At 38.1% G+C, this 21920-nt stretch overlaps 4 protein-coding genes and 1 long non-coding RNA gene across 13 annotated transcripts; 1 reads left to right on the top strand and 4 right to left on the bottom strand.

Moving 5' to 3' along the window:
• Positions 1-9: 9 nt before the first annotated feature.
• DEG15 (protease-like protein) lies at positions 10-7518 on the bottom strand. Of its 5 annotated transcripts, XM_087127817.1 has the most exons (15): positions 7358-7518; positions 5828-5907; positions 5688-5734; positions 5416-5590; positions 5230-5277; positions 5051-5125; positions 4533-4676; positions 3597-3716; positions 3348-3451; positions 2509-2591; positions 2333-2427; positions 1495-2239; positions 1003-1192; positions 648-739; positions 10-528 (listed from the first exon to the last, which is right to left on the bottom strand). In XM_087127817.1, exons 2-15 carry the CDS (start codon positions 5891-5893, stop codon positions 266-268), a joined length of 2247 nt encoding a protein of 748 aa, XP_086983943.1. In that variant the 5' UTR covers positions 5894-5907; positions 7358-7518; the 3' UTR covers positions 10-265. The 5 variants fall into 5 exon arrangements, with proteins under 5 accessions (XP_086983943.1, XP_086983944.1, XP_086983945.1 ...); XM_087127818.1 differs by lacking the exon at positions 4533-4676; XM_087127819.1 differs by having other exon boundaries at positions 5511-5590; positions 5688-5907; positions 7358-7511.
• Positions 7519-8716: 1198 nt separating this feature from the next.
• On the bottom strand, positions 8717-10141 carry LOC111804461 (fe(2+) transport protein 1-like). The gene has a single exon (XM_023689268.2). It carries the CDS (start codon positions 9813-9815, stop codon positions 8766-8768), a length of 1050 nt encoding a protein of 349 aa, XP_023545036.2. The 5' UTR covers positions 9816-10141; the 3' UTR covers positions 8717-8765.
• A 951-nt stretch (positions 10142-11092) lies between these two features.
• LOC111803482 (putative E3 ubiquitin-protein ligase RING1a) lies at positions 11093-16583 on the top strand. Of its 5 annotated transcripts, none has more exons than XM_023687906.2 (10): positions 11093-11411; positions 11568-11610; positions 12445-12503; positions 13942-14023; positions 14141-14261; positions 14381-14422; positions 14988-15494; positions 15682-15789; positions 15868-16062; positions 16176-16583. In XM_023687906.2, exons 1-10 carry the CDS (start codon positions 11312-11314, stop codon positions 16200-16202), a joined length of 1284 nt encoding a protein of 427 aa, XP_023543674.2. In that variant the 5' UTR covers positions 11093-11311; the 3' UTR covers positions 16203-16583. The 5 variants fall into 5 exon arrangements, with proteins under 5 accessions (XP_023543674.2, XP_023543673.2, XP_086983947.1 ...); XM_087127821.1 differs by adding an exon at positions 11733-12301 and having other exon boundaries at positions 11339-11411; positions 15868-16583; XM_023687905.2 differs by having other exon boundaries at positions 15868-16583.
• Positions 16584-17322: 739 nt separating this feature from the next.
• LOC111803483 (auxin-repressed 12.5 kDa protein) lies at positions 17323-18382 on the bottom strand. Its single transcript, XM_023687910.2, has 3 exons — positions 18201-18382; positions 17905-18118; positions 17323-17669 (listed from the first exon to the last, which is right to left on the bottom strand). Exons 1-3 carry the CDS (start codon positions 18304-18306, stop codon positions 17633-17635), a joined length of 357 nt encoding a protein of 118 aa, XP_023543678.1. The 5' UTR covers positions 18307-18382; the 3' UTR covers positions 17323-17632.
• An 849-nt stretch (positions 18383-19231) lies between these two features.
• Positions 19232-21672, bottom strand: LOC147790445 (uncharacterized). Its single transcript, XR_015422749.1, has 2 exons — positions 21076-21672; positions 19232-19795 (listed from the first exon to the last, which is right to left on the bottom strand). It is a non-coding gene; the product is annotated as an uncharacterized LOC147790445 (long non-coding RNA).
• Between the last annotated feature and the right edge of the window lie 248 nt (positions 21673-21920).

Here is a 21920-nt window from a genome sequence, read left to right as displayed (position 1 = left end):
GACCATGCGTAAAGGAAAAATACTAATCGTAAAGGGAGGTTTCATTTCAAATACCTGTTGGTGAAATAAAAATCGATTCAGAACATTTAGAATCGTAGCTAAATGTCTTCATCTCTGAAGCCATGGAGCCAATCATATAAAGATATTGAAGAACACACTCAAAACCAAAAGCAACGCTGTTTTTAATCATTGTGATGCAGTTCCCATCAGTTTTCTTTCATCTCATCAGACGTTTCAGCCTGTAGAATGCCCAAAGTTTGAATGGTCATAGCTTGCTACGGATCACATTAGATGGAAGTTTTTCCTCCTCGTTATGAAGAGTTGACTTTCGGAATACTTCTCGTCGTTCGGCAATGAACTTCGCAAATCGAGAACCTTTCCCCTTTGTTTCATGGTCTCCACCTGGCAATTGAGGCAGATCAGGCAGAGGAGAGGGCTTGGGAGATCGCTGTGACATCAATGCCCATATAGAAGAAAGCTGTTCATCTGGTTCATCCAGAACTTTTAGGACTGAGAGGTCCTTCATGTCTGCAAGTGGAAAAAACACAGCAATTAGAATTAGCACACATGGCGTGGCAAGTTATGGTCATGGATCGTAAAGAAAAAAAGCTGGAAAAATCACAGTAGGATTAATTCAGCTGGCGCACCTCTAAGGAACCTATGAATGGGTTCCAAAGCTGCACAAGGTATGCTGAAGTTCAAGTGTGGAATAATAGCTCCTCGCCCGTGCCTCGCATTGCTGTATCAACATTTCACAGAAATTATCAACTTCCAGAGGTAATCCACCATAAAACTGATGGTGGCTCGGTATTAGAAATCATTGACTAACAACACAAAAAAAGCAGGCATATCATTTAACTTGTTCCCACTTATGTGTATCTGGATAATAAAGCGATAACATTAGTGGACTGTTTTCATAAACTACCAGGGAATCGAGGAACAAATCCAATAAACAAGCATAATCTGATGTGGATAGATTGATCTTTATTTGTTGCACTGTACCTTGTAACAAGTCCAATCATATGCCCTTCTGAATTGACAACAGCACCCCCACTACAACCAGGATGCACTGCAGCTGTTGTTTCAAGCATCGCCGGAAAATATTCTAATGAATCTCCTTGATGATAAGATGGGGGAATCTTTGCTTTCACCACATTGGCTACCACACCAGAGCAAACAGATGGGGAGAAGCCTAACAAAATTCAAACTCGATTCAGTTAATCTAAAAAAGGGAAAGAAAAAGAAAAGGAAAAAAAAAAAAAGAAAAAAGAACTAAACTTCATCTATGTAATGCAAATAAAAAATTCTTTTCCTTCCAATGAATCCATTTTGGCAATCAAGTAACCCATTAAAAAATAATAATGGTGACTGCTAAATAACTGTTGAAACTGAAAATATTCCTCCGTCTGGTTCATCCCTAATCCTAACAGAACTTTTTCTAACACCAATTTAACATGCCAAACTAAATCACACAACAAATTTGACAAGAGGTACCCGATTTCGGTCCCAAAAGTCCATGTCCAATAACATGTATCTTTGATCCTGCGGACGGCCATGAAAAATCCATAGTAATAGATGAGAGTTGCTCTGGAATTTGCTCAAGCTGCAACAATGCAACATCCCAAGGTCCCTTGCAGATGTACAGCACTTTAGCATCACACCATGTCCAAGGCTCAGCATGATTCAAGCGAACACGCAAGTTTCTACGACCATAGTTAGCAAAATTCAACTTACTACCCTCAATTTGGTTCTGGAGAAGAATATTTGCATTCTTAGAGGCATTTTGTGTTAAATTTCCACTCTTTTTGCGGCCAAAAACACCATTGTGCATTGAACACGGAGAACGCTCAGTGTAGGACTGCAGGAGCTTGGCATTTTCAATCGATCTTTCTCCACCAACATTTGCTTTCCCAAATCTCCATGGCTCTATCAAGTGGGCATTGGTGAGTACTAGGCCTTGGCTATTGAGCAAAACGCCAGATGCCCATATTCCTTCACCAATTGTAACAAGACAAACAGAAGCCATTGCCTTCTCAATTTTAGATGGGAAAGGACGAGAACAACTAGAGTTTTCTTGGATACTGCAAAAGGCTCCCTCAAATTTGTGTTCCTTATTCATTGCCTCATTCCCCACAGCACTAATACACCCATTGTCGTTGTCAATCCTTTCTCCAGCATTATAAGCCCCTAGAAGTAGACCACTGCAAGCAGTGGCGATGGCTCCCCATGGAATCAACAGCTGTTACCCAAGGCTAGAGTCACACACAATGCAATAACTCCAAGAGATATTAAATTAATAGCACATAAAGTGAAGCAAACAGTATCGTTATACCTGAATCTCAGCACCAGTCATATAATGCACAAGTGGTCTAATCAGAACACCGATGAGACATGCATGTTCATCAAAAACCGGACAGCCCTCCATTCCTAACAGATAAAGTATCATAATTGTAAGAAAGAAACCACCAGAAGAAAACAGAATATAATAGAACAGATAGATGTGCATACCAGGAAGGCACCGCATGTCAGCAATCAGCAATGACTTGCTCGAGTTAGGAGGGTAGCAATTGGAAATTGATCCAACCGATATGCTAATTTGAGCAAACAATCAAAGACTACTAGTCACAAAAAATACAGCAGCTAACTTTTGGAGTATAAAAAATGCAAAGAAATATCATGTCTTCGTGTGTGAGCTTTAGACATAAATGACAAGAAGCATTTTTCAAACCCATCTTTTGCAGAAATCACTCGGCGCAAATTTCAAATCCAAGAATCAGTTCAAACAATTTGTTGACATGATGAGCCTATATATTGAAGGTACTGGTCCAAGGAAACTGTCAAATTATAACTAAAAGGCTATATGGTCTCTTTTGCTTTACAAATTGTATGAGGAAAGTAGTCCTTTTTTTTTTTTCTTTTTTTTTGGAGGGGGGTAATAATCTTTTCAACACCTCATAACTCATCATCTGTAATTTACAGCATGAAGTAAATATAGACTGAACCAGAATTATTTGGTAGTATATTTTACCCTTTAAAGCAATTTGGCTCCGCAACCAGAAAATAGAGAGCAAATTGAGAAACATGCTGCCGAAAAGAAAAATCTTCTATAGCCATCTGCAGAATTTATCTATCAATTAACTACTAAATTCATCACTGAGATTCCAGAATACCATTTCGCCATGCTGATATCAATACTAGCTGAACTAGAAAAACATGAGAGGAACAGCCACTATCATCTAGGATTATACAAAGTTCAACGTGAATAAAGTCCTAATAATTTGCTAGTCTTGACCAGTTTTAAAAACAATAAAACTTTATTAACCAAATGTTAGAGAAAATTGACCTACCTGTTAAGGAAATGCACCGGTGATAGAACACCAAAAGGGGAACCAACAGCAAGAAGAAAGGATCCTCGCTGCCTTGAGGGAGATAAACGGATGTTTGGCATGTCCTAGAAAGAGTCCAAATATAATAACTAACAGTAGACATCTACAAGTCAAGAAGATAAGGCTACGAATATTCATGAAATGCCTATCTGCAGTTTACAAAAGAGCAATTTTCTAATGAATGACAGGTAAGGAGAGGTAGAGATTCACCTTTGAGAATGAGGGAACACAAAGAATCGCAATTCTTATTGTCAAGTCATTATTCTTGTTAGATCCTTCCGTATCCAAATATCTCTGGCTCCCAGCAAAGGTATTCTCGTCATTTTCAATCTGAAGATAAACAAGAAACTACACTCAGGAGACTAAAATGAAAAGAAAAAAAATGATAAAAATATGGTGACAAAACAAAAGATAAATTGGTGGCTTCAATCTTTGATAAATAGAACAATACTTGAGAAGAGCCAATGAATATATTACTAAAAGGAACTAAATAATGAATTCTCAACTGAATATCGCTGGCTCTCTTAAAGTGATTTTTTCCACAAATATAATTAGTACAAACTGGGGTAACTCTGTGAAGCGTAATGGAAAGCTTAGTTGATGTAGCTAGGTGTCTCCTTCAAGCATTATATTTGGCTTTGTTCTAATCCTCATTTGTGTCCCCTTTTAGTTCTACTTTCCACCAAAATAATAAAAGGTTTTCACTTTTTTTTAAATGAATGGTTGTTACAAGCGAATTCAATCTGATAATGCCCAAATGCAGCTTCTTTGAGGTGAACCTCCGAACAAGATTCTATCTATTGCAAGCCAACCTTTTTTTTAGTTTTCTATAATGGTTAACTGAGATGTCTCGTGTTATATAGATTACAAGAGAGAGGAATGTGTATATGGTGATTGAAGTTCTAACCAGAAGTAGAACTCCCGGATGTGAAATCTCCGCATGATTACACCATGGTAATTCAACCTTTTTTTTATCAACCCAAACATCACTCACCATTCTGAACGATGGCTCTTCATAGAGAAATTTTTCTTTACAGAATAATAATTAGAACAACCGCTAAATTTCATTTATCAAGAGTTAGGTTCATTTCTTTCTTCAAGCAAGTTTTGCTTTAGTTCATTAGTAAAAGACAGCAGATTTAAAACCTGTCCACGAAGAGAATCCCTGAAGGATGGAGAACCATTTTTATATGAGGCCAAAGACCAGCCGACCTCCCATCTCTGATGTAATGAATCCAAAGAAGCATCCATGACTGGTTTAAGAGCAGAGGCAGCTGTAGGTATATCATACTGCAAACATGGTATCTAAATTACATGAAAACAATTGCATGCCAGATAAATAAACTCAAAAATATGATAAAAGATAGAAAAAAAAAAAGTGCCCTTGCTTGTTGTCGGAGGCAGAGTAGCTGAGTAAACATGACATTGTTGGAAAGGACCCGTAATCCTAAATTTATGTAATGTTGGTTTATACGGCAATGGGATCAGCAAACTTGTAGTTCAAAATAAAACGCACATAAGAAAACCTATAGGCTAAATTTTATCCACAATTACAGAAATTTACCCTGCGATCTAAGCATCGCCCTCGAAAAAGAGAAGTCGAATTTGGATTTCTTGAAACTGTTAGAACCCCAACTAATTAATAAAAAAATATGAATGCCTACCAAGGCCAACAAGTGGGCAGCATGCCAATGTGGAGTTTTACTAACATCAGAATCTCTCTCCATCAATGAGTTACCCTGTGCAGCAATGATTAATAATGTGTGATTTTAAATGCCAAATTAACCATTCAAGAAGAGCTGTGAACTTATCAAATATACAATTACAACCTTATAAACTATACCTCAACCATAATATCAATCTGAACACCAGGAATTAGCTCAGGCTTTCCCTGCAGCTCATATATTGGATAATCAAATATATTAACCCAGGTAATGACATATATGACTACGGGAAACGATAATTTATAACTAAAACAAAACCAGAACATACATTTCCCCCCCTCTACAGCATTGTAAACGAAGTTAACCTTGTGAATAGTATTTCTGTGTTGAAGTGGCATAAAAGGCTCAAAAATGGAGGAAACAGTCAGAACCAACGTTGCAAATTGATCCTTATAATTACCAAGATGCTTAGCGACCCTGGTATCATACAGGGTTTCAGGTAACATCATTCCAGATGCTGAAAGAGTTGTCCTCCCAGAACTTTACATGCCAAAAAAGATAGAGGGAATCAATAAATCTTGTTCAAGTTAAAAACATACAACCCTTAAATAAATCTATCAGATAAGAAGGTTCTCACTGATACTGATGGAATGCATGTTTTTGCATCTTCAGGCCCTTCGGGTCCTAAATCATAAGGCTCGCACTGATTTTTCACCATCTCAACGGAAATTGCAAGCACGGGAACAGGGGAAAGGGGCAAGAAAGATAAGGACTCACAGGGCCTTGGACTCTGACCATGACGGCAAAATTTCTGGCATGATCCACAACTTCCCGCGTAGCCATGACAGGAGGACAGGCTGGTTTGGAGGAATAGTACAAATACAAATAAGTTCAATTGCACAAACGATTATGCACAGTTTCCACCATTCCCATGAAAATAAGCTTAGAATTCAAAGGACAGCTAATAAAATGAATCTGCTATTCGCTTCATGTAGAAACTTGCAATTTATAAAATCACATAAGCTAAGCCAGGCATCTACATTATAACACTTATTCCAATTAAACAAAAGGATTCACAACACTCCTGTTGAATTCACTGATCTGGATTTTCTGGTCTTAATTTTGCATTAAGAAAGGATACTGATTTCTATATCTACTACTCACTCGTTTCTCCCACACCCTACGAAGCTCCTCAAGCCACTAGCATATCATCAGAGGCTTTCCAACCAATACGCATAGGATTGTACAATTTAAAAGAAAATGCAAATAGATCATTTACACATAGGATTATAATCTTTATTTTTGTCATAAAAATCCATATTCACATCAAATACTAAATTAATTTTCTTGGTTGTTTGAAATCTTAATAAAATTATTAATCTCTTTATTTTTCTGGACATAAATGAAAATTATTTAATTTTCAATGAAATTTCTATTCACCGTTTTCTAAAACCTCAACTTCTGTTAAATATCAATTACATTCTTACTTTTCATTATTTTCGTAAATATAAGAATATTTTTAATAACTAAATTAAAATGGGAGTAAAAAAATAAAAAAATCATATTGTTTACTATACAACCTAAGTATGGATAACAATCAAAATCAAAAGTTTTTCCTCCAAGCCAATATCGTTAAAAAAGTGACCAAGAAAACATCTTTAGAAATTATGTTCGGTACTTATCTACGTTAGGTATTACATTCTGTGACTTATCCATTTTCTAGTTTTTTTCCGTCTTAGTTTGAGCTTCGATATTAATCACTTCGTTTATAATTGTATGAATTACAACCTGAGTACTTGATTACTTCTTAATGAGAAATCAAATTGGGGAAAATTCGAAAATCATAACCTCTCAAAATAACTTCACGTCAAAATACAATGGAGAAATTACTGTTACACCAAGAATTAATGAATAATTGTTAGCCCAGGGAAGGCGCAACTAATCGAAACTATCTTCCATATTCATCTGGTTCAAAATTATCCACCGAACGCCCTTATCTATTATAATCGCATAAAATTGACCATATTCGATGCTAATTTCCGAGAAATTAACATCAGTTTCAGATGCCTTGCACGGAAGGAGATAAGGAAATGAAAGAAAGAAGAAGAAGAGGAATGAAATGAAATGAAGAAAGAAAGGAAGGAGTGAAGCTAGCTTCGTTATTAATCTAAACATAGTTACAAAAAGATTAAAGAGAAATAAATTAAAAAAATAAATAAATAAATAAAGAAAGAAATGGAGCAAACTTCATTATTAATTCAAGCATAGTTACAGAAGATTAAAGAAAAATCGGGCCGAATGAATTACCTGTGAGGTACAGTGAAGAATCGAGATGAAGAAGACGGTGCTGAGGTCCTTGAGGATAGCAGCCTTCGGTAGAAGCAATCAGGCAGTAGACCTTCTTGGGGCGCGCGCGGGCGAGGAGTGCGCGAAACGAGGCCGCGAACGGGGGAATGTGAGTCTACGTCTTTATATATATGGGTGTGTGTGAGTTATGACTCTGGGCCTGGGGTAAGATATTCGACAGTATTATCTTACTAAAATAAAATAATAATTATAAAAACTAAATATTGCTTAATATTAAATGGTAATTACATTTAGAATTGGTTAATATTAGGTAAAATTGCTTTTTCGTTGGCTATAAATAGGAAACAAAGCGGGATGCGAGAGAGCATTCCTCTGGTTCTGAAGTTACGAAACCGAAGCGGATCACCGAGTTGCATTTTTGCGCCTCTCTGAATCAGTCTTTTACAAGCAAAATCCCTTGAATATGGTTTCCAACATGATACCTGAAGAAGTCAAGCAGAACGAAGACATTGTTCTTCGGTTGAACAAATTGGTCATGGAGGACTCAGATCCAGAATTCAAGAACGAACAAGATGATCGAAGCCTTGCAAACGAAGAAAACGATGGCGGATTCAAGCCTAAAATTCAAGAAGAAAATGCGGAGGATCTCGATAACGATGCATCACTTTCTCGAAACGGTATCAAGAAAAATCCGATCAACGATGACGAGGAAGAGTCGAATCGTTCAAGTCTTGCAGACCTCCAAGTTCTTCTTCCAACCAAAGAAAAAGAAAAGAAAGGGGAAAACAAAGAAGAATCTGTTGCGGAATCTCACGAGATGAAAATAGCGACAAAGAAACTTGAAGATGAATCGTTTGATCCGTTTGATTCAAGTTTGGACACTCTGGAAGCACTGGAGAAAATCGTGTTGGAATACTACGAGTTCCTCAACTACGCATTACGGATTTTGAAGAAAGGGATTTGCGTGAATCAGAATACAGACAGCCAATAATATAGGTATTTACCGGGAAAATTAATTCATAGGGAAACTGGAAATGGAAGATAAGAAAGAATCTGAGAAATTTAGAAATTTAAGCTGTTCTGTTCCTCTGCTTACTGATGGATTTGAGGTTGATTTTAGATTTTAGATTTTAGATTCTAGTTTCAGATTTTTTCTTTTGTATAAATAAATCAAAGTTCTTCTTCCAATCTGTCACGATGAACTAGATTCTTCTTCCAACAGCATATGATTTTTTTTAATTTAATGTTCTTGAAAGTAATGGTAAGTAAACTTGACATGAAATAAACAAATAAAAACTAAAATATGGGGTTTTCCTATAACTTGATGTTCTTCACTGTCCATGATTACTTTCCAAATTTCTCCGAGGAAAAAAAAAAAAAAAAATCAAAAACACTATCCGCATTAAAACTAAGCCCATTTAGCCATCAAAGACATGCCTCCAGCGCCCAGAAAAACCGCAACGTAAGCCCATATATGTAGCGTGAGATTGGCTTGCAACTTGGGCCCCATGAAATCAAACGCCAACAAATCAACCAATGCCATATAATTCAGCAACCCAGCAGATAAAGCATTCAAAATCCCCACAACTATAAGAGCCGTGGGACTATTATCACTATACACATTCGACAACCCAATCCCCAATGCTATTCCAAACGGCGTCGTGATCGAGAAGAACAACACCATGATTGCTTTCATCTTGAACCCGTATTCCGCTTGCAGAATGCACCCTCCAAGCCCCATCCCTTCAAACAGCTGATGGAAGCAGAGAGCAGCGATGAGCGGCCTTATGGTGCACGGATTTTCCGAAGCCCCCATTGAAAGCCCTATCACCACCGAATGCACAACGATCCCTGCTTCTAATAATTGCGCAATAACACGGTGTCGTACCAATTTCGCACCAAGTTTTTTATTGGTTCCTTCTTCTCTCCCCGAGTTGTCATCGATTTCCATGCCCTCGTTCTGTTCTTCTTTTGCAACTTGAGCCTCCATCAACTCTTTCTTGTATCGACTCATCGAAAACGAGTCCAACATTAAAGTCATCACAGCCGAAATCATGGCTATGAATGTGGTGAAAGGGAATTTCCGCCATGGGTTCTCCGGCAAACAAGGGGATGTCAAGCAATTGAACGAATCGGGCAAAACGTGCATATACCCAGTGGCTAAAATCACGCCGGAGGCAAATGCCTTAACGATTGCGAAGGGGCTTCCCTCTGGTTGAAGCAGCGGTACCGCGCGGGAGAACAGGGGAAGACAAACGCCGATCATGCTCGCAACTAAAATGGTTGCGATGGCGATGAGCTTGAGTTTGAGGGACTTGTGTCTGTCATGGCAGCCTTGTTGGAGCTGAGTTTGGCATTGGGAATTAGGAGTTGGAATTGACTCCGAACACGATGGAGTCCAGAAGGAGACGAGAAGCAGAAGCACTATGAGTGCATGGAGTCTGAGATCACGAGCCATGGTGCAAAAACTAATCGAAGAAGTGGGAGATATAAGCTGATTTCTGTTAGAGATTTAAGGGATTCAAACTGCTCTGTGAAATGACAGTAATAGCCTCCATGGGACGACGGAAAAAGCTGCAGTGAGATTGTAAATAAGGTGAAATGAAGGGTGTTTGTTAAAGCTGACGTGGAACGGTAAAAAAGTGAGGTAGGCGTGTGGCAGTTGTGACGTACACACACTTTGACTCAACCTCTCGAGTAGATTTACTATCTAAAGCTGACGTGTCATTGAGTATTGACTTTAACCGTGTGTTACAATGCCACATAGATAATTGCTCTCTCTAATTGGTGTTTTTTATTTAATATTTTGAATATTGTTTATGTTTAAATCCTATTTTAATTTAATTTAATCATATTAATTAAAAGTTTTTGTGAAATCTGTTAGTGATAACACAAATATCTATGCTAAAAAGTCGGAAGAGACCATTCCAAACTCCTATGTAGAAGACATGGATGAGGCCATCTTTCACTTTCAGCCACGATTTAAACAACAAAATATGACGTGGATGCCATGTTATCTGAACAAACTACCGTCAAGAAATTAATGTTTTTAAACGGAACTTACAAAGAAATTAAATCGCACTCATGTCAGCATTAACTAACATTATCACCCAACTTCAATAAACTTAACAAATCTCAACAGAACCTTCTTTATATTCAATATAAAAATGTTACCCCCAACCAAATTTTAATAAAGTGGATATACAAATATATATATATATATATATATAGAAATTATTGCATAAAGAACAATTAGTAGTAAAAAAAAGAAAGTTTGAATATTTATTTATTTATTTATTTTTGTAGGATCGACCAAGTTTACAAGTAGAGATGTCTGGATGTAGTGGGGACGCTAAGCTTTACGTGGAGATTGTGACATGGATTCTCCCACGAGAAATTTGTGGGGACAGGATTTCGACGGATAATTTTTACCTATTTATTATTTTTTTAAAGCGGATTAGTTATTTTAAAGTTTTGAATTTTGTAAGATAATATTTGTTAAAGAAAAAACATAAATTGGACATGGGAGTATAATTTGGTAAAAGGGAGCTGCAAAGAGAATGTAGAAGCAGACAAATGAAAGAGGGGGGAAAAAAAAAAAAGGTAAAAAAATGAGTTTATGATGTTAATAAGGAAAAATAGGAACAAATGGGTGTATGCGGATTTACTAAAATACCCTAGAGTAGCTTGATTGTGGTGGATGCAAATTCGTATATATGTAGACTTGATGAAGGACCGTTCCAAAATTGTTTGGTGTGCCTTTTCTTTTATCAATCTGATGCCGTGGAAATTTGGTTTGTTGAAAGAAAAACCACGAACACGAGGCTCCCTCCCCCCTTTGCCTCTGCCATTTTGCTCCACCGCCCCCTTCATCATCTCTACCAACGTCAATTTTGGTGAACTTACAACTTCTTTTCGTTGTTTCTTCAACTTATTTTGCTTCAACCCAAAGCAATGCCGGCTCGGAAGCGCGTTTACGAGACTGTTCATGCTGATCTTTTGCCGCGACTCCATGATACCTTCAATGATCGCTCTGAAGATGGAGAATCTGAGGGTACGCTTCTTTTTCTGCTCGGCACCCTAAATTTTCATGATGCAACCCAATCTTTTATGTTCCTGCATTCCATATATGTTATTATTTGTTTGTTTAATTCCTTTTTTGTGCGTGTACTGAGTTCCTGGTGTTCTATGTTGCTCCTTCTTTCTACAGAATCCGATCGAAGCTCTTCATCCGGTCAAGAAGATAAGGACGAGTATGTTCCGTTTATTATGAGCTCTGTTTTTGGCTTGCTTCTTTTTGTTCGTCATCTTCTTAGCGCTGTTCCTTTTTACTCTATTTTCTCTTTTGACTTATTTCATCTGGTTGGTTATGGAGTTCTTTGGTGCTTAACTGCTTGGGATTGTTTTGGGATCTGCATGGTCTGCTTCGTGGTATTGTTCAGTAAGTTCTTGCTACGACCGTCTTCGAAGACCAGCTGTGTAGTCTTCACGTCTGAGGCTTCGTCGGTTTTTATCCTGCACCGGAGTTTTCTTTATTTTTAGTTTTAGTTTCTTTTTCGATTAAGGTTAGTGGAATTGGGTGCTGGATCTTGTTGGCTAAGTAGGTTCTTGAGGTCGTATATGCGATCAATCTGTTTTTACATATGCTACGAGTTGCTGGGTGGGTAATGACGTTGGAGCTCACATGGTTTTAGCTTCTCTACCATGTTAAAGCTCACATGATCCGAGATCAAGCATTCACTCAACGTGGAATCAAGCTTACTGTAACTGAAGTTTTCACGGAAAAAACTTGCTAATTCCCGCCATTCATCGTTGGATCCAATTTTACGCAAATACCGAAAAGTTAACGACGGGAAACCCGACATTCCATTAAGAACGATTTTACCCAAAATTTTGACAACTTGAGCGGTACTCTTCCGCTAGTTCGATGAACGAACTATTTGGGTGGGTTGCGTTGTAGAATATATGTGTCCGAATTAAAAGTTGTTTATCGGGTGTTTAGTTGCCTGGTGAACAGTATAGCACGATCTCAGATGTTTTGCCATTGTTCCGACTTGCTAAATCTTCTGTCTGATTTTATTTTCCAGATTTGTAGCCGTGAAATTGTCAGACATTCGGAGAGACGTGCAATGTCCTATTTGCTTAGGTATGTTTTAATAATCCTTGATGAACCTATTATCTCAAATAAGACAAAATTACTATTGATTTGAACATTAGGTTTTATTCTTTATACAATTCATATTCTTAAAGGCCTAAACACGCATACTACAAACAATCTTGCTGTTTAATATTGGTGTCAGCGTGTCATCCAGGCCTTTACTGATTTTAACAAGTAAGATTGTTGTCATATCTTGAGTTTGAATTGTAAAGAGACGTTATGTTGTCATATCAATCATATTATATGATGAACTTATTTTTGTTAGGATAAATGTACATAGCAGTAAGGTCATTTGAAAAGCTTGATTTGTCCGGGATGAAATGTGAAGAATGAGAGGATTAATTTTTATGAAGTGTTGAATCAAGTGCCACCGGCCCATCTGATCTAAGAACCTTTTCTGATGTAACAAAATTGATTTTTTTTGTATATAAGTTGTGTCAGAGAACTTAAATCAATTCTGATGTAACCAACCTGAGATTTGCGTTCCACTGTCACAAAATTCCGAATCTGGGAGCGATGGCAAGAATTTAAATCTCAGGTTGGTTCTTTATATGGACTGTTGATTTAGAAATGGATTCTGATGTGGCTTCTTTATCAAATTATGAACGCATACAGTTCATTCTTCACATATTTGCTTTGACTTAGAAAGGTTATCAGTGTAAGTTGTCGCCCCCCACTCCCCATGGGCCTTGCATATAATTCTAACTCTAAAATGATAGCATTTTTTCGGCTCCATGGACCTTTGAACGTGTGTTTATATTTTAGGCGACACTAATAAATGCCATCCTTCTGATTTTCTTATTCCCCACAAGTAAATTAGAAGTTAAGATGACAAACATTTCCCCCTTCACTTATTTGTCCTAACATGGACTTTGTTATGGAGTTTTGCATTTTGTGATTAGGGAGTTCCTTCAAAGAGTAACTAATTGGACCATAGAGGGAGTGAATTCTTGAGCATATGAGGTTATGGAATTTGGTTTTCATTTTTTTTTTTTTTTGGTGTTCTGCCTTATCAAATCTTACCCGTTCAGGCTACATATAAGTTCATTTGGAGGCACTGCTTTTATGACAGTGTTGCATGTATACACATACAATTAGTGAATTTATGTATCAACTCGTTAGTCAAGCTCATATTGTAAAGTTTCTTGATCCTTACTTTCAGTTCATGCACACACAGCTATCTGATAAAGGCAACACCAAAGAACCATTTTTTTTTTCCATAAAAAAATAACTAAATTGACATTTTTAGTGGATGTATCCAAATACTATGAGCAATGACATTCTAAATGTTAGCATGCTTGGGAAATATATTTAGGTGGATTTGGTGAGGAAACCACAAAGCTTACGTAGGAAGGTCATCTCCATGTTTATGCATGCATAGTCTTCTTAGGAGATCGATAAAAGTTTTTCAATTCCTAATGTGCAGGAATCATCAGAAAAACCAGAACAGTGATGGAATGTCTGCACCGCTTCTGCAGGGAATGCATTGACAAATCAATGCGTTTAGGGTATGTTCTTATGTAGTTTTTATTTTGATTTTGCTAATTTCTGTACAGCTCAAGAAATTAAAGATATATTGTTGCACAATTTTCCTTCAACCAAATTGTTACTGAAATTTGCTGCAGTAACAATGAGTGCCCTGCTTGCCGCACTCATTGTGCCAGTCGACGCTCTTTGAGAGATGATCCAAATTTTGATACCTTAATTGCTGTGTTGTATCCAGATATCGACAAATATGAGGAGGAGGTGGGAATATTATGTTTTATCATGCAAGCTTGGTGTTTGATGATTGTTATCGTCATTTCTGCATTCTCCAATATTAATTATTTTTTTAATTTTATTATTATTATTATTATTATTTGTAGGAACTAGCTTTTCAAGAAGAAGAGAAAGCTCGTAATAAGCAGGTGAGAAGGCTAAGTTTTGAGGATTTTTTTTTTTTATGGACATGCATTTGTTCATTTTCCAGAGTTGATAAGCTCACTTGACATTGTTCAATGTTCAAGAATCCACATATTTTGTCATGCTGAAATTGATTAAAAGAGAGAGGAATTATTTAAATCATTATTTGATAGATATGTAACGCAAAGTTGTGGGAGCATCGGGATATGAAATAGGAGCATGTTTTTCTTAGCTGTTGTGTTTTTCGATTCCATTTGACTTGGAAACATCTCGTGCTGAAAATCAACATGGCTATTATCGATTGTACTTATATCAGGTATCTTTATCACAATTGATTGTTCTATCTGTTAGACGAACACGACTCTCCACAATGGTATGATATTGTCCACTTTGAGCATAAGCTCTCATGGCTTTGCTTTGGGCTTCCCCAAAAGGCCTCATCCCAATGGAGTTAGCATTCCTCACTTATAAACCCATGATCATTCCCTAAATTAGTCGATGTGGGACTTCCATCATCCAACACTATCTTCATATTTGGTCTAAAATTGCTACTTTTCGGTTATTTTGCAGATCCAATCTTCCATTGCTCAGACACTTAAACGACAAACTGAAGCTTTGGGTCGGAAACGTTCAAAACCTTTGAGGAGATTAAGTTCTAGAGGACGAAAAAGCTTCCAAAATCATATTGAGAGTCTAAGCTTTGATGAAAACGAGGACGAAAATGATTATGATGCCAGCAAAAATTCATCTTCTGCTGATGAGCGTATGGATACTAGACCTAATAAAAGATCCAGGAGAGGTGGTCCTGTTAGATTTTCCCAGTCTTCCTCAGCTACTGGAGCAGACGGAGCAGATGGTGGCAGTAACGAAAATGATTATGAAGTGAACAAAGAAAGAGTTGGTGCATCGATGGGGCTTGTTAGTAGGTCAGAAAAACTTTCTTGGGGCAAAGGTGGAATAAGGAGTCACACTAGATATGGGGGTATTAATGGGGGTGGCGGTAAAACTTCCAGGAATAACCGCATCACCAAGCTGTCAGATTATGTTCGAAACTCGGAAAATATCAGTGAGGAGGAGGTAAAAACGACAATTTGAGTTGTTACTAAACTTCCTTATGAATAAACTATGGACATGTTAACGTATAAATGGCTCGCCTATTGAATGACATGCATGCTGCTATACCTCTTGTAGCTGCTTAAAAGCTCAACATTCCTTTATTGTTTCTATCCATCAATGACTTTTGGCTTCTCTTCCTGAATCTTAGTTGGACGTCCACCTTATGCTCGTTTCCATGGATAAAACTAGAATACCCGCGTTGCGAAGTCCATATATTTGCTGCAGGCCATCTGTGACGATTGGACACCTACGTCAAGTAATCTTTCATTAAATGGACAGCACTTGCACTTCATCCAATTATTTAGTTGATTCTTGAGCTTCCTTTCTTCTGCAGTTGGTTGCTCTTGAAACCGCACTTTCAGTTGATGTCATTGAAATGTACGTGGTGAAACAGCTGCAAATGAAAATCAATCCTTCAACCTCGGGAACTTTTCTGGACCCATGTAAAGAAAGTGCACAGATATTAAACCAGCAAGAAACGCTGTCAATGGACAAACTCAAAACACACCGGCTAGCTTGTGGCTATCTGGTATGCCTTGAACCTACACCACACAAATGCTTGAAAACAGTGCACCCACTACTTGAATAAGCATTTGTATAAGCCTTTTATACAACATTTTAAGCTTGTTGCCTTGATTCCAGCTTTTGGCATATCAGAAAAAGGGTTAAGAGTTCTGTGAAGACGAATTTGTTTGGCTATGAAGAAAAAGGCCATCAAACCTTTATATGCAGACAGACACACTGTGCTTACTACCAGTTCATCCTTGAAATGAAGATTTAGGTAAATTTCCATACATGTGTCGATTAAAGATATCAAATGCTCTAAGAAGTTCCAACTCCATGTCTTCCCCCATCTGAATGTGTTGTTCTCTAACCACCTCCATTAGCTATTGGGTTTCCTCTTTCGCCTGTAATAGACGCGCCATGTACCTGTGCAATTCTCATCATCCTTGCAGTATTTAACTGAGGCGATACTGATAAAAGCTGTGATGGGTAATATAGATACCATGAAATATGGATGGCTTTGAGAATGTAGAGCGATTTTCGTTACATTGCGTCTCCTCAGCTCAAATCTCATCACGATAGTTTGTTACTGAATATGTGAGTTTCTCTGATTTCCTTCCAATATTTTTATGCAAGTATTGTTGCTTTAGGAAATATCAATTGGAAACTTAGTGGGATCAAATAATCAGTCAACTTTTCGGAGAGATTGCGTGCAAAAAAAAATTAGTCAAATCTGGTTGGGTTGATTCAAACCAAAAAAACATAATTTAGATTTGAATTATGAGATCAAACAGCCTAAATTCAGAAGAGATCTTAAAGAACGCCAGCCAAATTTGGACATGAATCTCGATTTAACCACATTCCATTAGCTTTTGTGTTGGACATTTTTGGGAATTTTGTAGCCATTCCCTCGGATAAAATGGAAAAGATATAAAATTAAATTCATTAGTGTAGTGCAATAATTGTAGCCTCCTACCTACCTCACTACTGATTCTGACTCTATCCTTATCCATAAACCGCTTGTTTTTTAATATTTTAATTTCTTTGGATTTTTCCATACTTTCCACATTTGTGGGCCCTGACTAGAAATACACTCGGCCCACTACCAGATCTTTTGCGGGTGGTGGGCCCTGACTAGAAATACACTCGGCCCACTACCAGATCTTTTGCGGGTGGTGGGCCCACTCCATTACCAACTTTCCCATACACTTCCGTAACGAAGGGATTTATCATAATTTAATGCTTATCATCATCATAATCTTGCACTATCAACTGATTGATTAAATTTAAAAGAAAACAAAGACCACATTTATTTAACATAACAATCGTGAGTCGCTCATCACCGCCGTGCACGGCGGACTCTATTAAGAGGCAGTCCGATCATCGGCCGCGACAGCAGACTTAAAACTTAGTTAACTACGAACTCGCACATATTAAACACTACTATATAAAAACTTGCTTGCCAGATGCCAAAACCTAGTTAGGACATGTAAATCACATAAACATCCAAAACCCACCGGTCCACGTCAACAAACACGACTTTTTTACGACGCTATTTACATAAAACCGCCGGTGAAAGCCGCCGGAGTCTCCATTTAACGGTGCTTGCTCCTGGTCTCACCGCTGTAGAGCCTGTAGTCACAAAACCAACAGTTTCATATCAAAATAGAAGGCTCAGATGTCAGGACCATGACGCAGTCAACAGATCGGACGGCTTGGATCTGAACCAAATTTTCGAATCTTTTTATCATCCCACCGACTGTTGGGAATATTAAGGACAGGATGCCTCAGAAACCAATATCACTATGATTTTAAAGGTTTGATTATACTCCGTCCAGTAGGAAGGGTGGAAAGTGGCGGTACGTACCAGTCGTAAACAGTTGGAGAGTTTGGTTGAGGTTTGTCGAAGACTTCAGCACCAATAGTCTTGGTGGCAAGGTTTCTACCAGGGTTGAACACGCTCCTCCAAACATTGTCCTTACGCGCCGCCGTTAACGGCGTCGTAGGTGTCACCGGCGTGGTGGGTGTTGCCGGACTATTCGGCATGGACAACGACCCTTTGCTTCCCTCTCCATCCAAATCTGAAACCAATAGTAACAATAATCAACCAAGAAATGGTAAAAAACAGGAAACAATTCTCATTCTCAAGATTCAAGGGTAAACCTTTAACGATGGGGGGATTAATGGTGATTTTCCTGAGCTTGCCGAGGCCGCGGTCAGGGCGAGGTCCAGCCACAATATCATCCCAAAGCTTCTCAAGCAGAACCATTGTTGTTCACTTCACTTCCCACTTTGTTTTGAACCCAATTCCGTAATCATGTGTATGGTTTTATAGATACAGAGCTCTGGCTGCTCAAAGTGTCTTGTCCATTTTTTTTATTTTTTTTAGATTTTCTTTTCCTCATTAGATAAAAAAGAAAAAGGGTTAACCTCCTTTATTTACCCCAACATTCCTTGTGAAAATTTAAAGGCAATGAGTATACACTTGCGAAAAGCTTGCGTGGAGTACTTGTAATTAGGCCGAATTACCACTCGATAAACCCATGAACATGCTAAAATTCTTAATATATTCTATAATTTATTATACCAGTTCCGATCAACCCAAAGTTTTTGTCCTAAGAATGCGAAATCGAATAGAATCAATTTGAGTTCAGAAATATTAACCAAATTCAATAAAAAATGCTAATTCAATCCAATTCAATCCAAGTTAACTTCTATAATTCGAGTTAACTTCTATAATTCGAGTTAAGTTGGTATAGATGGTGGAGTAGTCGGATTGAAGTACACCCGTAGCTGGAAAAGAGTATGTGAAATGGATAAGGATGAGGAGACAGAAACCATGGTAGCAGAAACCAAAAATATCTACTTCAGATACAGAGCAGGGTTGCTCTACACGTGGAATCTCTGCCTGCTGTTAAAATATAAGAACAAATGAGGGCTGGGGTCCAGTGCAAAAGGACACATGATTTATTAACACAACGTGGATACCTTCTGGTTGTTCTTCAACTCTATGGACGGCCCAGATTCTGTTCTCAGTTGGGTATGGAGAATAAGATGCCACTGGAAGAATCTGGAGTTTGCTTGGGTGGAATGGAGGTTGTTCCACGGTCTGAGCCAGCAAGTTTAAGGCTGCTGCTGGACTACATTCATTTTGGCCATCTAAAGCAAAATCAGTACAGCACTTGGGATATATATTGGCAAGTGAAGAAAACGCTGAATATGGTAATGATATCTGTATATATATACAGCAACGCTCAAAGCACGCCATAATACAAAGACCCTTTTCTTAATCACCGAAACTTTTGAGGACAACTTAAGAGCAGTAGGTTCACTTTGTTAAGACACAGGAGGTTCACAGATGACCAACGACAGAGAAGCATAGTCAGAAGAGTAGTGTATTTTGATTCAGAGAAGTTCACAAAACTGGAGAAAAGTGATAGTTCAGCAAACGTGGGGATGCAACATTAGCAGGTTCCTCCATCACACCCAATTTGGTTAAGCCATCCGAAGAGAGTCTAAACTCAGTAGGCAACCCATTCCTTGAGGCAGAAACCCCTCTATTTAAGGGGAAATGATGCACCAAAACCAGTAGAAGGCAATTTCTGGCAGTCAGGAAGTTCGCTCAAAAGTGAATCCTCCCTCCGGTGCAATCAAAACTGAATCCCCTTCCACACTGTTTAGGCTAACTTTAGATTCAGCATCAAAGTCTTCACACCGAGAGGGAGAGAGAAGTTGTAGAGTCTTTTGATACGTGAACACTCGAGTAAAGGAATGATAACAATCTCGAGAATAGGATAGCTAGGAAAGTAATAAAATAATTGAAAATCACTACTTGTACTAATAAGGTGGACATTCTATTTCGGTAGTTCAATCATAAGAACTCCGAAGTTAAGCGTGCTTCACTTGGAGTAGTTCTATGTTGGATGACCTCTTGATTTTTCGAGAATGATGTGCGTGAGAACAAAGCATACTAGAAAGACTTGTGTTGGTATGTGCGGGGATGGTCTCTACTCTTAGAAGCGAGAAGTAAGTAACATTATCATGTTGTAAGAAAATAATGGGGTTATCAAGTGCCGAATCCTAGGCATGGATCGTGACAAATGGTATTAAAGCGATACCTTATCTAATAAGATGTGGTTCGGGGACGAACGAAGGTAGAAACTGGTGAGCATGTGACACCCAAGTAAATGAGGGATACATAAATGAACCAAGACTACAATCGAATCAAAACGATCTTGAGGATAGAATGACTAAGACAGACTTAAAAGAATTGAAAGTCACTACGTATACCAATAAGGTGCACATTCTTTTTTAGTGACACAATCATAAGAACTCTAACATTAAGAAGACTTTACTCGGAGCAATTCTATGTTTGAGTGACCTCTTGGGAATTTTCTTAGGATGCATATAAGTGAGGACAAAGCATACTAGAATACTCGTGTTGGTGTGTAGAGATAGTCTTCCCTCTTAGAAAAACGAGAAGTAACGTAACCATATCGCAGGAAATGCAGTAGAATATTGGGAGTATTCGGTATCGAACCTAGATTCCGAATCCTAATCCAAATCCTCCAAATCTTGAGAAAGGATTGTGACAAATGATGTGACGAATCAAAATAAAACCTTCTAAAGAGGAATGTTTATAGGTACAAGGACTGGGAATTGAAGGCAGATAAGTTGTAAGTACCCACTAGTCTTACAGAAGGCCAAGAGACCTAAACAATTTTCTTCAATTAAATCAACATCCATCGTATTATCATCGATGAGTGAAACAGAAGAAATGATTCGAGTATAGTATAAAGGATAAGCTACAATGTAACAAACCTCTATGACACTCGACAACTTTAAGGATTCAAGAGCATTAATGGATGCCTGAAATGGGGACTCCAAAATCTCAAAAACTAAGCCCTAGAAATCAAATTGATAGCTAAACATCTAATATTTGAAGGAAATGTCTATCTTTAACTTAAACCATTCAAAACCCACATACCAAATACATTCAGATAGAAACAGAGAGAGAGAGATACACAGAGAAACATACATATTCGACGTTGAAGCTGCACTGGGAAGACGACTCCAATTCTGTATGAAATAAAATTATTTTCTTTGTAATAATTCAAAAATGGGGGGACACGTGTCGAAATCAGGCGAGGTGGAGGGAGTGAAACGTGGTGGAATCAGGGCGTACATAGGAGTGGGTCCGGATTCGCCTTGAGTGCCACGTTCTTCATCAAATCAAATCAAAGGCTAACCTTCACACTTTCTTCTGTCCATCTTATGGGATACAAATCCCATTTCTCAATATTTCCTCACACCCCACCCACGCGCTTTCGTCGCGTGTGTTCTGTACGCCCCCCATACACCTCAAACCGTCGTCGTTTCCTATGCCTTTTCCTTCACTCGTGTGTGGCGTGGCGTGTCGCCTCAAAATGCAGCAACGTCCACGTCGGAAGCAGCAGCCGCCGCCACCCACTCATTTTCTTTTTATAATTATTATTTTAATGTTGCGAGGTGGTGAGGTGGCTGGGCTGTGTTCTAGATTAGGGTGCCAAACGTGGCACATCATAGACATAAGGCATCTCTCACATTTCGGCCGCTTTTATATATATTTTTAATAATAATAAATAAATAAATAAATAAATAAATAAAGAAGGTGGTGGGGTCCACTGCCGGCCGAACACGCCAAGTTGCCGGTGTGACCATCTGTCTGTCTGTGTCCAACACGTCAACACGTTCTCAGCCCTCACCCCGCGCCGTACGTTGCTCCTGCCCCAAATTTAAACATTTAATTTCCCATTATTTGGATTTTATTTTACAAATTTTTTTTTTAAAAAAATAATAATAATACGTATAATATTATGAGTGCGGCGGACCTAATCTCCATAA

This window comes from Cucurbita pepo, chromosome 10, assembly GCF_057944985.1.
Source record: "Cucurbita pepo subsp. pepo isolate OVF chromosome 10, ASM5794498v1, whole genome shotgun sequence".
Classification (NCBI taxonomy): domain Eukaryota; kingdom Viridiplantae; phylum Streptophyta; class Magnoliopsida; order Cucurbitales; family Cucurbitaceae; genus Cucurbita; species Cucurbita pepo.
The sequence above is the reverse complement of the archived record's forward strand: the minus strand, read 5'-3'. Positions and strand labels throughout refer to the sequence as shown.

Excerpts from the sequence above, each read along its gene's own strand:
- DEG15 (XM_087127817.1), bottom strand. The coding sequence starts at position 5,893 with ATGGCTACGCGGGAAGTTGTGGATCATGCCAGAAATTTTGCCGTCATG. Across the intron at positions 5,735-5,827 it reads TGGTCAGAGTCCAAGGCCCT|GACCCGAAGGGCCTGAAGAT; the intron begins GTGAGTCCTTAT and ends CTTATGATTTAG. Across the intron at positions 4,677-5,050 it reads CTGCCCACTTGTTGGCCTTG|TATGATATACCTACAGCTGC; the intron begins GTAGGCATTCAT and ends CCATGTTTGCAG.
- LOC111804461 (XM_023689268.2), bottom strand. The coding sequence starts at position 9,815 with ATGGCTCGTGATCTCAGACTCCATGCACTCATAGTGCTTCTGCTTCTC.
- LOC111803483 (XM_023687910.2), bottom strand. The coding sequence starts at position 18,306 with ATGGTTCTGCTTGAGAAGCTTTGGGATGATATTGTGGCTGGACCTCGC. Across the intron at positions 18,119-18,200 it reads TAATCCCCCCATCGTTAAAG|ATTTGGATGGAGAGGGAAGC; the intron begins GTTTACCCTTGA and ends TATTGGTTTCAG. Across the intron at positions 17,670-17,904 it reads TCTCCAACTGTTTACGACTG|GCTCTACAGCGGTGAGACCA; the intron begins GTACGTACCGCC and ends TTGTGACTACAG.
- LOC111803482 (XM_023687905.2), top strand. The coding sequence starts at position 11,312 with ATGCCGGCTCGGAAGCGCGTTTACGAGACTGTTCATGCTGATCTTTTG. Across the intron at positions 11,611-12,444 it reads GGTCAAGAAGATAAGGACGA|ATTTGTAGCCGTGAAATTGT; the intron begins GTATGTTCCGTT and ends TTTATTTTCCAG. Across the intron at positions 14,423-14,987 it reads AGAAAGCTCGTAATAAGCAG|ATCCAATCTTCCATTGCTCA; the intron begins GTGAGAAGGCTA and ends GTTATTTTGCAG.